This window comes from Lepisosteus platostomus, chromosome 3 (genome assembly GCF_059453375.1).
Source record: "Lepisosteus platostomus isolate fLepPlt1 chromosome 3, fLepPlt1.hap1, whole genome shotgun sequence".
Taxonomy (NCBI): Eukaryota; Metazoa; Chordata; class Actinopteri; order Semionotiformes; family Lepisosteidae; genus Lepisosteus; species Lepisosteus platostomus.
In genome coordinates this window covers 55,465,343-55,481,075 of record NC_142613.1, presented here as the reverse complement: position 1 = coordinate 55,481,075, position 15,733 = coordinate 55,465,343, and the positions used below count along the sequence as shown (strand labels likewise).

General features: G+C 36.7%; 1 protein-coding gene across 3 annotated transcripts in view; it reads left to right on the top strand.

The window, feature by feature from the left end:
- Nucleotides 1-15,733, top strand: part of ldah (lipid droplet associated hydrolase) — a 110,985-nt gene that overhangs the window by 73,161 nt on the left and 22,091 nt on the right. For all 3 annotated transcript variants that reach the window (XM_088626139.1, XM_088626142.1, XM_088626140.1), the window contains exon 6: nucleotides 11,724-11,964. In XM_088626139.1, coding sequence (XP_088482265.1) covers nucleotides 11,724-11,964 — 241 coding nt within the window. The remainder of the gene's footprint in view (nucleotides 1-11,723; nucleotides 11,965-15,733) is intronic.

Here is a 15,733-nt window from a genome sequence, read left to right as displayed (position 1 = left end):
TTATATATTTGTTGTGTGATACATTAGCTCTAACTTCCTACCTTTTACTTCAATGCTGATTTAAATGTCTTTGTTTTAAAAATGTGGGAATGAAGTTACATGAGTGCTGACTTTTCAAGCCTAATGCAATTTTAACTTTCAACTCTTAAAGGAGACATTTGCTTGCACATAACTTTAGAAGCATAATAATGTACAGTATGGTGCTATTTTAGGATGCACAGGAGTATTTTTAAAAGATGGACACTCAGAAATAAATATAACTTAGGCAGTTTTATTCTCACCTCATTAAAAGTGTTTCACTGGCTTATGTAGGTCTCATTCCATATGTTTCTGAATGAAACATGATGATTCTGATGATGCAGGGTGTTTGGTTTACAGAATCTAACTTTTTTTAGTCACAGTTCAGGGTGCCTGAATCACAACTGTTTCTCATTCTGATGTGAGATTTTGATGATCTCAGTTTGTGTGAGAGTATCAGGAATGCACAAATAAAAAACATTCTTATCCTGTTGTAATTTTAAGCACTGTTTCAGCTAACTGAAAACTAAGTCATACAACTAAAAGGGCATTAATGTGCAACCTGAGCCATTAAATGCAACCTAAACTTCTATTTGCAGTGAGTAAATACTTCCAAATGAATAGTATTTCCATCCCATCTTGCAGAATGAAAGCATATTCTGAACAGGTGTATACTGTAGGTTAAAATTTAAAGAGTTTTCTTTTTGATTGTATTTTCTACCTGAAGGTTCTCTGCTTTTTAGTCGATCCACAAAAATGAGTAACAATTTGGATTGGTTATGAATAACACAGTATCTGAGAGCCAGATCTGTATGTACAAAGGTGTCCTCCAGTCAGTAAACCCTTCGAGAAATAAACCGAGGCTCTGTGATTGTCCTCTGCTAGTTATAACATTCCCAATGACTCCTGAGTGACAAGTTTATTTTTTCATACTGAGATTCTTAACAGATGGGCGAATGCGTCTACAAGCTGCATTCTGCTACAAATAAACATTGTTAATGGCGCAGTGTGTGAAGTAAGTGATGTTATCGTGGGAATCAGGGTAGGATAAATTAGGACAAAGGCAGAGTGCACAGCCACGGTTTTGGAGCTAGGTGTGTAAACCAAGGGCAGGAACTGATGCGTAGGGAACTAATTAGTTTCTCGGGTAAACTAATCCCAGAGGTTAAAAGAAGAATTAAGCCACTTGCACTGTAATTTGTGGTTCCATGTACAGAAGGAATTTGCTGGTATCTGGTGAAATGTGGTATACTGTACTTTTCAGCTTTTTCGAAATTATTCTTATTTTAAGTTGTTTGCAAAAGTTTGGTCATCTGACTTAAATTGCATTAGCACAGGCTTGGGCAAAGACCATAGAACATTTGGAGAGTTTTGAGGTTCCCGTTCCTCTGGAACTCATTAGTTGTTGAAAAGAAGTCTGTATTCCCCAAAACTTGTAATTCTCTGGATGACTTTAATCAGGATTTATAAAATAATAAATTTAAAGCAATCAGTTCCAGAAAACGGGCTGGAGTCCCACTTCCAGTTCTTAGGTTCCGTTTGAGAGTCAGTTGATACTGTTTATATAATATCCTTTTTTCTCACTGGGCAGTGCTCATGGTTTTTGGTATGTATTCCCAATCTACAATGCAATATTCTGTCTTAACATGCACTATATTTAAGCAAGATATACAGGAGGTATTGGTTCACAGAGACATCCGATTACTTATTAAACATATTTTTTTACCTTCTACAGAAAATAAAATGTAGTAGATGTTTAGAGACTTGACAGATACGAATACCAAATACCATCATGGTCAATTTCATTAATTAAAATGTATGTGTAATAGTTGGCATTTCTTGTCATTTTTTAATAAGCTTTTCAAAAATGTTTGATCAGTTTACTACCGTTTTAATTTTCTGTTGGATCTCGAATCTCTCACAGTTCAGAATTTCCTGTGCTGAGGTCTTTGCTTTAAATCTGCCCTTTAGATAATGATATTGGACATTTCATTTAGGCCTGCCAGACTTCTTTCTAAGGAAGAAACTTGAATCCTAACAGCTTTCGAACATAAATATCCACCCAACATCACTAAGCTCCTTACCTTTTGGGATCATTTTCTGCTCCAGTGGGATACCCTTACCCAACCCAATTTTAATTATTTGGCACTATTACCTGTTCTAACACCATGTATGATGAGAATTGTTTATAGATCATAGGCTTATAAACACACTGCTTCGTAGACAGTAAGGTGTTTATTTTCTTTCAGTACGCCCTTTTTAACAGTCATGCAATTTGCTGTACATCTGCTGAGCTTCTGCTTTAAAGTATTTTCCAAATTACACTGGGTGTGGTATGTCTGTCCATCATGAAATCCCTAATATTGAAGTGAGCAGTTCTTACAGCTGTTTGTTTTCAGTTTCTCTGTGTTTGCCATCAATTTTATAATACCACATATAATATACTTTTGTTATATGTAGTATTATAAAAGTCATATTAACAATCTTTAAGCATATTTTTCCAGGACATTGTACAGGGAAATTTATGTTTCCTTTTGATCTGTTGTACTGGGTAATTAAATACTTCTATGAGGAGCTAAAGGACAATATTGATAGAATATGACAGTCTTTTATTTTATAAACCCAAAGTTCATTATACAGCTGGTTGCAGTGCACCTTAAGTTCTTAATTGCCCAGAATATGCAGTCATCAATTTATGTGGTTAATGAGTTAATAATATGCTGGAACAGATCAAATTTCCATTGCATAGATGTTTTAGCATCAGTTTCAGTGGGTTTCCAACAGGAGTTGATTTATATACAGGAGCTTGCAGCTTGCAAAATATACAGTGGACAAAATTGCATTTTAGTATTGGTATTTTTCCATGGTCAATTGAATCAGCATTTAATGTTTAGTTAATAACTTTCATAACATTATCCACTTGTGAATTCTAGAATGCACACCTACACAGCAAATCGGGTAAAGAAGTGAAAAACCACTTCACTAAGTTTTGGAAGAAAGTTGGACAGCACACAATGGTAAAATTAACAATAGTTCCATGGCTTCATTAATAAAAAGAAGTCAGTACTTCAAGTTAATATCTTTCCCAAAGAATGACACCTTATACAGCACTGCGTCCAATAATGCCACTTTCTGCAGGAACCTGTTTTAGATAGAGATTTATCTCCCAGTACTGGCCAGGCCCAGTTTTCCTTAGATTCTGAGATGTGATGAGATTGGGCAATAAGGCCAGATCGCTGCCTGTTGCAAATATCTTTTATTTACGATATTGGGTCATTTATAGTAGAACACCCTTGTACAGAATAATTGACTTTGTCAGGTTGGGTGATTCACTGACCAAGTAATTGTTAAATGTCAATGGCATCCTTAATCACTAATATTTTGAATGAAAAATTCACATACCTATATGCTGCATCGTGCAAGTGATGTTATTCAGAATCTGAAGTTATAGGTCTTCATAAAATATCTCTATCAAATTTGTCACAAAAAGCCGAAAAGTCACTGGAGTTCTTGACAAGCATCCACAAATTGGTAAAATAAGATCAGAATTTCCTTTCACCGAACATCTATAAAACTGTGCTGTAACTTTAAACTGCCTCTTAATATAATAAATGTGACTAATGGATTCTTTATATATTTCAGGACAATAAATGTTTTGCCTATGGCAATGATGAATTGAGAATAAAATGTTTTTTTTCCCTAAAGGTTTCCTTAAAGGCATACCTGTTATGTGTATATATAAATAATATTTTAATCCTATTTACTTTGTTGCTACAGCTGGTATTTTATTATTAAAATAACTACTAGTTTGAATTAGGCTACTTTTTGTAAACATAGTGCAGATTGCCTTAAACAAATTCCTTTCGGCTTTTTAATTAAAGAGCAGGCTGCAAACGTAGAGTCTAACATTCTAGTAAAAGTCAAGTAAAATGTATAAAATGGAATTAACAATAAACTGCAGACCACTCTACTGAGAGGGAATATTGTAGCTCTGTTTGAGAACTAACAGAATGAAGATAATCAAAGTTCCTTAGGGAACAGCTCAGGCAGTTTTTATAACCTCTATGTGCCTGTGAAATATATGAAACAGTGCAGTCAAGGTCTTTCAGGTAAAAAGGTTTATTCAGTTTTGAATATGAATGTGTTAAGCAATTATGCTATCTATAACTTTGAGTTCTATTTCATTCATTAGGAAAAAATATATATTTTTTAAATAATATAGGAAATCTGGAAATAACTTTTTTATAAGAAAAATTGTTGTGATCCTTGCATCAGACTTTCCATTTAATGTTCCACTTATTTCTAATGGCAAAAGGATCATATCACAAAGCTACATAATTTGTTTTTTAGCTCTACTTTTGCTGTCGCTTGCTTTGTTAATCATTCATTTGCAAGTTCTTATCATGTTACAGTGTTTGAGAACCATTTTTCTGTATTTTTTCTTCAAGAGAGCCATCAAGTATTTCATTTGTGAGATCAAACTTTTTTTTTCCTTTTTAAGTAGAGAGAAATTGCTTAGAGATTCTGTAATGACAGAATGACTGTTTGCTGTCTCTTATAACCTCTTCAAATTATAGTGAATCCCTTGAGCATTTAAGTTATTAGCTCATCCCCCATTTTTGTGATCAGAACAAAATTCCTAGCGATGAATCCACCCTACATTCATTCAGTAGAGATGTACATTATGAAAGTGTCTAAAATGGCAAACATGAACACATTTTTTTTTTACACTCGTGTGCTTTGTTAGTTCCTGTGAAGTTCATAAAGATGTTAATTCAGCCCCCTAGCTGGGTCACATATGTGTGTTATCCTCTCAAATAAAATGTTACTTATGAACTCAGAGCATGTAACAACTATAAAAATGTGGAAAGTTGACTGCAACTGTAAATCATTCACAAAAACATTGTCTATCGTTTTACTTAGTTGTCCTGCCAAATGTCAGTCATGACAAGCACTACTGTGCTTGGATGAATGAAGGAGGCACTACAAGACAAAACTCACATTTAAACAGGACTGTCGTCAAAAAGATGTTAAGTGGTGGTTAATGAAATGGAAATGTATATTAATAATTTTCATAGATATGCCAACCTGCCCAGAAATGACAGCATTAAAAATGTGGATGGCAGCAGGGATGAAGCTACAGAGACACATGAATTCATGAAATAGTATATGACCTACAGGAGGGTAGCTCCACAGAAAACTCTACTTCTTCTCTTGGTCTCAGAAAACAACCATTTCTGAGGCAAACAAGGACATTAGGTACCAGAAGCTACTGGTGGCCTTGGCTCGCCTGCGTATTAATGGCAAGCTTCTATCGCTGCAGACAAGTGGAATGTGGTGTCACACAGTTCAAACCTGGCTCAATGAGACTCAGAGTTCATCTGATGTTGAGGAACATCTAAACACCCTCGTGCTGTCTGTCATTTTGTAGCACCACAAAGCATCTGCAGAGCATTAAAATTCCTTTTTTGTCATATTTATATCCTGGGTCTTTAGAAATCGACCCTTTTATTATGACATTCATACTTCATTTGCTTTCTTTTGGTGAGCGGCAACAAGATGCTAAATAACAGTGGAAGAAGTTTAAGCGCTCTTGTGACATGAGCAAGGAAAAAGCTTTGTTTCCGAAGTATGCGTTCGAGGGAGAAAAAAAGATTTCGAAAAATGTTTTGTACTCTTGCATAACTTTACACATGCTGTTCTCTTAGCCCTTAGCCAAGGAGGCTTTCCTTCATAGGACTGACCACTTCCCTTGCATTCTTGCTGCATTCTTGAGCCCACTGGAGATGAACTGTTTCTCATCAAAGCTTCTGCTTCACACATCAAAAGATCACCTGCGTCCCATGTCGTGCATTCCTTCACCTCTGCAAAACTCCACCACAGGAGCTGTTAGCCAAGATCTTCTTGTAAATAAGACGAAGTTATCGTAATTACTTAGGATGTTCTTTTTCTCCCTTTAATCTGTGTCTCTCCACACCCTTTTTTCATTTCTCAAACATGTCATCCCCCCCACACACACACACACGCACGCACACACACATATCGGCTTAGCCATTTACTGTGCCTTTTACAGATTTTTTTAGCATTTCTATATTTTTTAAATGTACTTCTGTAGACATGCAAGCCTGCATAGAATTGACAGCATTTCAAAAAGTGGATGGCAGCAGGGATGAAGCTATACAGATGCATGGATTTGTGAAACAGTTCATGTCCTACAAGAACGTTGCCCCACATAAAAGTCAACTGCTCCTTCTGGTCTCAGAAAACATTCATTTTTGAGGCAGACATTCATTTTGAACATTTTTTAATGTATTTATTTTGTAAAGCTGCTAGTTGTCCATAAGAGAGGGATGAAAGTAGGGATTGTTCCCAGCTCCTTGTTCTTCATGTGTGAACTTCTGCGGGTCATCTAAGCCTAGTCAATTAGGACTGTGTTAGAGCACTTTAATTCCTTCTCTCTTCTCTGAGTTCAATTTTGGGTCACATTGGCCCGGAGTCTATCCCAGGATGCATTGAGTACAAGGCCGGAAACACCCTGGACGGGATGGAAGACCATTGCAGGGCACACACAGACGCAAACACGCACACACTCTCACCCGGCCAATTTTACCAGAAGCCAGTTAATCTACAAGCATGTCCGGACTACAGGAGGAAACCCATGTGAACATGGGAAGAACAATGCAAAATTCACACAGATAGCAACCCAAGAAATTGCAAGACGGCAATCCTAACTTTGCTGCCTTAAAATTGTAATGTTTTAGTTTAAATTTTTCACATGAATAGTGCACCTGTATACCTCTTAAACTGCTCATTATTCCAGCCCTGTAAAAAGGTGCAGTGCTCATTCATTCTCTTCCTCGTCTTGTATATAGCATTTTACTAGGCATGGCTGGGTATAGCTAATTAGGTTTCTGCCAGTCCCCTGTGGACTGAATTGGGCAATCGATGGTGATGGGGCACATGGGCTGTAGTTCAAAGCATCTGCAGAAGGGCAAGTCCTTAACTGTGGTAAGTAAGAGACCGCACCTACCATGTGATGTACAAATGTTGTTTACTAAAGTTCAAAATTTGCACTGTGAAACCAGGTAGATCTATAGATGTGTCAGTGACCAGGTTCTTGTTTGCTACAGTTTACGTATAATTGAGTTTCTACCCTTTCTGCATCCATTTTACTAACACAGTGGTTCTTAACCCTGGTCCTGGAGAAACACAAGGTAAACCTTCCTGGGTATTAAGAGTTGTTTAGTCAGCATTAAGGAAGAAAAGTCCATCTAAGGATAGATTGGGGCCAGTATGATTAAAACAGAGTGGCATGATGGAGCAGATCTTAGCATTGCTGTCTTGGTGCACCAGGGTCCTGGGTTCAATTCTGCATCTGGAGTGCTATCTGCATGGAGTTTGTATGTTCTCCTTGAGTTCTAGTTTCCTCCAGGTGCTCCAGTTTCCTTCCTCATTCCCAAGACATACTGGTAGTTTAATTGGATTCTGGGAAACTTAACCTTACCTGTGAGTGTGAGCATGTGTGTGTTTGTGTTTGTGTCTGTGTCTGTTTGCCCTGAGATGGACTAGCGTCCCATCCAACGTGTATCCTGTCTTGTACGTTGAATAAAGGGGATAGGCTTCAGTTCCCCTGCGACCCCAAATTGGAAGAGTGGTTAGAAAATGGGTGGATGACTGAAATAGGGTATTTTTTAAACTATGGACCGATTGCAAAAACTGTTAAGCAAGCAAGCTGATGAATTAAGACATGAGTTAGCACCGGTGGTTTAATAGCTCGGCTGGAATGAAAACCAGCAGGTACTGTGGTCCCCACTAAGATGACTGCATAGCTGTGTGTTCCTAGAAAGCTTGTGGATGTCAAGCGTAGCTCTGGATGATTGGCTATGTCCTGATGTACCAGGAGTTCAGGGTAAGAGTTGATCTGTTTATGAAGAGGGTGGGTATGTACATTGTCTCTCTTAGCAAGGGCACTGTGCTCTGTTGCCCACTCTGTTGCTCATTTTTTGTATCTCAGGAGAAGAGTGAAATATGCACCGTAATACCTCATTCTTTCTGATCTGTGTAATTACACACCTAGACATTGCCTTGCATAAAATGTTGACAAGCTTTTACTGTCTCGTTTTTTAATTTATGCAATACATTTGCTCACATTCAATTGAAGGTGGTAATGTTAGTTTCTTCTGAGAGTTCAGGCATATACAGTAGGTTTAGCGTTATCTACATTGTTGTTTGAAAGCAGTCAGGATGATGCCTCAAGGTGTCCACTTTGATGAGCGAATAACATAGGAAAGTCTTGTCTGCTTTATTGTCTATGGTACCTTGGATGCCTTTTCGGCACAGCTGTGTTAATAGAGCATATATCCCTACCCTCACAGATTTTGTTTGCAAGTTCTAACATGCAGCCTGAAAGAGAAATTTTGATTAATGTGACATTCTGTCAGATTTGCACTGTAGATCACCATTAAGTGCATTATTATGTTATCTTTGAAAAATGTGGTCGGTTTCACCTGACAGATGATGGGTTTTCTTTCTGCAAGGGCAAAAACATGAAAAATAAAAGTCTGCTACGGCAGCTCACTGAAATACATCAATGTAAGTGTGAGACTTGACAGGTAAACAACTGCTGTTCTTTCATTCCCATTGAAGGGAGCATGCTTTAAGTGTAGTATTGCACAGAGACGATAAAATTAGTATATGACTAAAAATAGCTGTTTAGAATTATTTTTATCCATTGTGATCTAGTTCTAGCTCACTGTATTTTTGTTTTTGTGCTGTCTATCCTTCACAGTCCAACATTTTTGCATAAAATTTAATTTATGTGGAACAAATGATTTCAGCAGCCGCTGATGTCCTGTAGTTGTTTAATATTTCCTAAGTGAAATTAAACAAAGCGGGTGTAATTCAGTAGGGCTGGCTGTTTTCCTCTAGAAGAATATCATTTTCTTGAACCTTTTAGTTTAGAAGGTAAGGTACTGTATATCTCAAAGCTTAAGTAATACTCTTTACTTCCTCTTCCTTTACTGTGCTTTTCTAAATCATAATATCCTAATTTAGTGAATGCATAATAGAGAAGGCCCTGTGAATGTTTAATTAGCCTGAAAATAACCAATGAAATAAAGTTTCCTTTCTTGATATTACACAGATTGGACAAACTATGAACTTTTTTTTAATTTGTATGTGGTGACACTTAAAACTTTAAAGTTCATGAGTTAAAGACACCTCATTATGCTCTAATGATTAACGAACTGCAGGGGGATATTTCCTTGATGTCTCGTGCAGTTGTGTGCTGCTGCAGGATAGTCCAGACATTGGCATGTACATCATGCACCTTTAGTTCCATCTTTTCTTTTACCAACCATCATTTCCAGCCCTCTGCAGCCAATATCAGCAGTCCAAATCCATGGATCAATTTCACCAAAATGGAACCAAAAAGCCACTTAATGGCCAGCTCAGATACTGTGAAAATAAGAATATAAGGAAGCTTATGAATGAGAGGATGCCATTTGGCCCATCTAGCTTATTTAATAGTAGTTAATTGATCCAGGGGTCTCATTCAGCCATTTCTTGAAAGAAGCCAGGTATTGGCTTCAACAGCTTGGATTGAGAGCTTGTTCCATACTCCAACAGATGTTTTGGTAAAGAAGTGCCTGCTGTTCTTGTTTTTAAATAGAGATTAACTATAAACTACCAAATAAGCTGGATGGGCCGAATGGCCTCTTCACACTTGTGTTCTTATGTTCCATAGAAATTGAAAATCAACCTGTTACATGTAAGGCAGGGAAAAAGAAGATATATATTTTTGTTTGTTAAAAGATGACAGCATTTGTTCTGAGTTTAATACACAATGAATAACATATGGGGAATACTTGTCTCTGGAAGACTGTTTATAAACCTTTATAAAGAAAAAAATCAGAGTCTTCAGTAACTTAATTTTGATTTATTTGGTTGTTAGCTTTGTTATTCACATATTTAATGGCTTGGGTGCCCCTTAAGATAATTATTTTGAAGATCCTTACTGAGAATGAGAAAACACCGAGATTTTTCAAAAAACATCAAGTCAGAGGAGGGCAAGGAAGGCCAACAGAGTACTTGTGCCAGATATAAATTTGGAAAATAAGAAGCCATAATCCCAAGACCAGCCCTCCAGCTGTTGTAAGTGAACTTAAAAGTAACGGGCAGATTTATCACTGTCCCTGGTCCATCATTTTTTTTTCACTCCTGTGCTCCCTGTTCCAGCTTGACTCTTAAACACCCCAGCTGGACGTTGAACACACAAAAGGCAGATTAAACTGGGCCAGAACCAATCTGGACAAGTCGGATCATCAAGGAAAACATGGGAGGTGGTGTGAAGAGGCTGATAATCAGTGGAAAACTTTGCTTATGGAAATGTATCCACCCAAGGGGTTGATTGATTTAGTCCTGTCCTGTTGAAGAAGGTTACAAGAATAAATATCCAAAATTCGACATTGGCCAAGGTCATGAAGAGAAACCTACTGTAATACTGGCTTATGTGGCAGTCATCACACCTGTAATCTGATCACTGTGTTCTAGCTCGGGTGTGCACTCTGGTCCAGACCTCTGTTGGAGAAGATTCTGTACAGTTTCAGTGAAACAAAATACTTTTTCAACTTATGTGTTGTCTAGCATGGCAAAGTGCATTTTTATGGAGAATGTGTTGTATACAGTATGTATGTGGAGTACATATGTATATCTAGCTTAGTGATGCTAATAATTGTGGTACTAATGTTAAGTCATAAAAGCCATCTCAAACAATAAAAAAGGGTAAAAATGATCAAAATTGAATTCCTGCCTCTTAGCACATACTTTTGTACACTTTTTCCCATCTCATTGGTAAATTTGTCTTGCAAGTTTATTTATAATCGTTTTTGGACAGAAACTAATTCATATTATGATTGAAAATGTGCATGCTCTTGCTATTTCTTTTCTTCAATTTGTTTAGTAGTAGTATTTGGTTTATAAATTTGTATTTCGGTGTGAGAAGGATTATTGTAACCTTCCAGAAACTGAATTATACGCACTTACAGACATAATAATGTTGCCACTAATTATAATGATGTATTGTCGTGTCAAAATAATTCTTGAAGAATGCTCAAGCAAAGACTAGAGGACATTCCAACAAATCGAACTGGTTGTATAATTGATGCCATTTCTTAAAATAATGAAAATATCAGACACATGGGAAAGAGTTTTAAATTCTGATATCAGGTCATTTCTGAATGAAAGGTGTCATTTTATTCTTCCCTGGTAAACCTTCAAAGTTGTAGCTTCCTTCTCAAGGTATTACATTCAGTTCATACTGCTGTTCTTATTCTTTGCTTTGAAGGATTACCATCTCTGTATTTGTATCCTCCTGAGTCATCCCCATCAGTCAGATTCCTTTCCCAAACAGCTCCCTCTAGTGGGTTCACCAGCAATCCGGATGCACATGTCAGTAGAATTTGAGGCTTGTTTCGAATGCTGCTAAGCTACCACTCTGCAGCTACTCTGGAATCCCAAGCAGCATGTAATTACCTTTCAACTTATTAATGTATATGACAAACCCTGCTTCACTTAAAGAAAGGAAGGTCTCTACATTTGAAATAGTGCTACAGACGTTCGTAATAATAGGTAAGCGTAAGCTGTTTAGCAGCATTGTGTTTCCTTGGAGGGAAAAAAACTGTGTTGCTTTTATTTCTCGTCTTCAGGTTCTAAAGTCCGTGCTCCTGTTCCCAACAATTGAACGCATGGCCCACTCCCCCCAAGGCAAGCTAATGACGCCCGTTCTCTGCAGACTGCGGTATGCCATGTATGTCCCTGTCTTCCTACTCTCATTCCTGCCCGAGAGCCTCAAAGTCTCCATGGTGAGGCTGGCGCTCCGAGGCCTGCAGTCTCTGGATGAGTCTACCATGCCGGCCTCCGTGAGCCTCTTCAGCGTGGACTGCGTAGGTAAGCTGGCTCAGACAGAACAAGGGCTTTGCACTCCCCTTCTGTTTGTGGGTAAATCAGGTGGTTGTTGCTTTGCTCTGAGGTGCTCTTACCTTATCATGTCACTGTATATACTGTATGTACAGTATATTCATTATCCTGACTGAATAGCCAAACACAGACAGTTGTGAAAATCACACCTACTGTATGGAAAAAATGAAAATGAAGTTTGTTTCCTTTATGATTTACACTAAAGAATAATATCTTGATTTGATGTCATAGGATATTAGAATTTAGGGATTGTGTTCATAGTATTGAATTAACTTTTTACATTACTCTTCTGTTTTTAGTTGTTAAACCTGCAAGAAGTCCTGCAAGAAGCCTGGAATTAGCTTAGTTTATAAACTTCACAAAAATGTACAGTAATTCGTTGCAGTACAAACGGTTCCTTGCGTTAATAATGCTCAATAAATGGCACTCGATGAGAAAGATATAGTGAATGTACTATATATATATGGATTGTTTAGTGTGTATATTAACATACATGTACTGTACAGTGTATAAACTGTATAGTTTTGTTTTCAGGACTTCCTGAAGCTAAGAATAATAGCACTAAGAAAAAGATTATAGTTACAGCAGTAGACAGAGATTCAGATAGGAATTCTGGAAAGTGATGCTTTTTTATTGTATTTTATGAATACAATTAATATGTTAGCATCTAGCATTTGAGTTGCTTTATATTTCTGTATATTGTCTTGGGTATAATTCTTCTTTAAATTCTACATTTGATTGTGTGTACTATAACTATTATCAGTTGTGATGGAAATCATTTTTCTGCTATAATAATGAACACAGTAGTAGAAGTCTCAAGACAATAGTTATTTTGTTTTCAGTGTCAGCACAGAAAAGAGAGTGCATTTGTCAGAAATGGCTGAGCATGACAAAGAAATACGTTTTAGGATTATTTCTTCAGGCACCTTTATAATTAAATGCATTGCAGCTGTGGCACAACTACATATGTTTGTCAAAAACAGATTAGCATGTTAATTGTAAAACAAAATGTTTTTGTAAAGGAAGCAGTCAATTAGACCAGTTGTTTTTCTCTGAAAAGTAGGCTGTAGATGTTTAACCAACAGACAGTGTGGTGATGGGTGTTCCTTTTCATCTAAAGTCTGATTTTGTCTCCAGTCTGTTTTCATTTTATTTCATTTTCCATCTGTTCCTTTCATTTGTTGTTCACATTTAGAAAATAATCATTAAGGCAAAGCACAAAATGCTTCTATTTTTTTCACATTCACATTGTAATTTATGTCATATATCAATCCATCTCGGGTGTTCCTCTGTCACTGAAATGAAAACCTTTTAGAATTACTTAGTCTTTGAGGTATACTGTAGTTAATTGTAATTTTTAACATTTTTAATGTTACCCTCTCTCTAAACATTGAAAATCTTGAATGACACTCCAAGAGGCTTATGGCATTCATGTCAGTTAATGATATGGGGGACAGCTTTCACTCTACCATAATCTACTCTGTTGCAAGTAGGAGAAACTGGAAATGGACATTTTATATGACATATTTATGAGGCAATAAGTCATTTTCAAAGGTTAAGTAAATGATAAATTCACAAACCTCCTAGAAAAATAGGTATCTTTATGGTTTTGATAAGTGAAGATGTATTTCAATATCATGACACATGATGGTTATAATTATATGATAATTCTGTCTGGAATCTATTTTTTTTCCAAAATAACTCCCAATTCTAAATCACTGTCAAATTTTTCAGATGTTATTATAGTGACTGACTGTACATTTTCATTCCCTTGCCTAGTGCAAGGTACTAAAACTTTTATCACTTTCTAGCTAACAGTGTATTTCAGTTGACAGTGCAGGGATCGGAGGAACTTAAGTGATCTATGATATTCTCTTCCAAGGATTTTGTAAAATGTTAGTCGTTGAAGTTTTTGTCAAGATACTTACTAAGAGTAAAAAAGACAACATTTCGCTTGCATGATTGAAGTTTTTTTAGCTTTTTTTTGTTGTCCTGTGTCAAAAGATGAATTTTCCCTGCATGGTTTGTTTATAGGGTTTGAATTTTGTGGTGCTTTTATTTAATGTTTTGTCATGAAAACCATTTTAAAACATTTTTTGGCCCATTTTTAATTTATTTAAATTGATGAATCTCTTGTATGTTTAAAAGACTAACTTGGATTGAATCAATTGACTGAAGAAGGCAAAACTGACAACTTTTGAACTTTTAATATGTCTTAGCTTATTCTGTATATAACTATGATTGATGTAACCAAATATGTTAATCTGCCCTACATATACACACTGTAAATACAGTATATACGCACTGAGGCACTTTGCCGTATAAACGGTTTTGTTTATTTTACTGTTTATGCAGTTCAATTTGTATGTACCGTAAGTAATGTGCAAGAAACTTTGTATTATAATGCATAATATATTTTTACTATTTTTTACTAATATGAATCAGATTTCCAGTAAGCCTTGGAAATATATCAAAGAGTATTGAATGGTAATTATAAAATTGAATAACATTTTTTCAGATGGGGGGGGGGGGGCAAAAGATAACAGAAATTGAAGATATTTGGGGAGCAAAGACCAAGGAAGAACCAAAGGGAAAAACATTATCGTTTTTTTTACAGATTCTGCCTAAAATCAGAAACAAATCAGCTGAGAAAGAAGTGACCACATTAGCAGCGATGTTGGTGTTATTGCATCACAGAAACCCAGCCGACCAAAAACGATGGAGAGGAATGTATCATTATTGGATACACTTTATTCCATAGGTATAGGAAAGACAGACGGAGAAAGGTGTAGCACTACATGTCAAATAGAGTATTCATCTTCAGGAACTTAAGGTAGAGGAATCTGGAGTCTCTGAATCTATGTGGTCCAGGCTAATAAAAAAAATATTCCAAAGGTACAGTGTTATATGCTATAGACCACAAAACTCAGATGTTGATTATAATAGTAAGTTGTATTTATGAGAAGCTACAACTTTTCCAGCATCGATTGTGATAGACCTATAGGAATAACCAGCAGTAGAAACTGAAATGTTAGACATGGTTAATGACTGTTTTCTTGCCCAGTTTTTCAGAGCACCTACTGTACAAGAGGAATTGCTTGTATAGATCTCTTTCTCTTCATGCAGTAAAGACAGAGTGAGACAAAAAGAGGTCAGGTAACCATTAGGGAACTGCAATCATAATATAGTGTGCTTTGAGGTATATTTTTAAACTGTTTAAGTTGCATCCAACGCAAAAGATTACAATTTCAAGAAAAGTCACCTTAAAATGAAGTAGACACCATTTAAGAGAAGTAAAATAGGATAAGATAGATATGAAATTTGTGGGAAATAAATGACAGTGGTTTACTTGACGCACAAAACAGTATCCCAAATGGTTCAAGAATATAAGTAGGACAGACATAAAGAGAAAGACAGCATCACGGTGGTGCAGTATTTATCACCAGGGCCCTGGGTTTGATTCCTGGGGTGCTCTCAGTGTGGAGTTTGTATGGTATCCTGGTGTTCCCATGGGTTTTCTCCAGGTACAACAATTTCCTCCCACATTCCAAAGACATACAGGATGGTTACCTGGCATCTGGGAAAACTGGCCCTGATGTGTGTTTGTGTCTGTGTGTGCCTTGCGATATACTGGCGTCCTGTCCAGTGTGTGTCCTGCTTGCACCATTGCTTGCTGGGACAGGCTCCAGCTCCCTTGCACCCTGGGTAAAAAAAGAAAGAGTACTGTGCATTGTACACA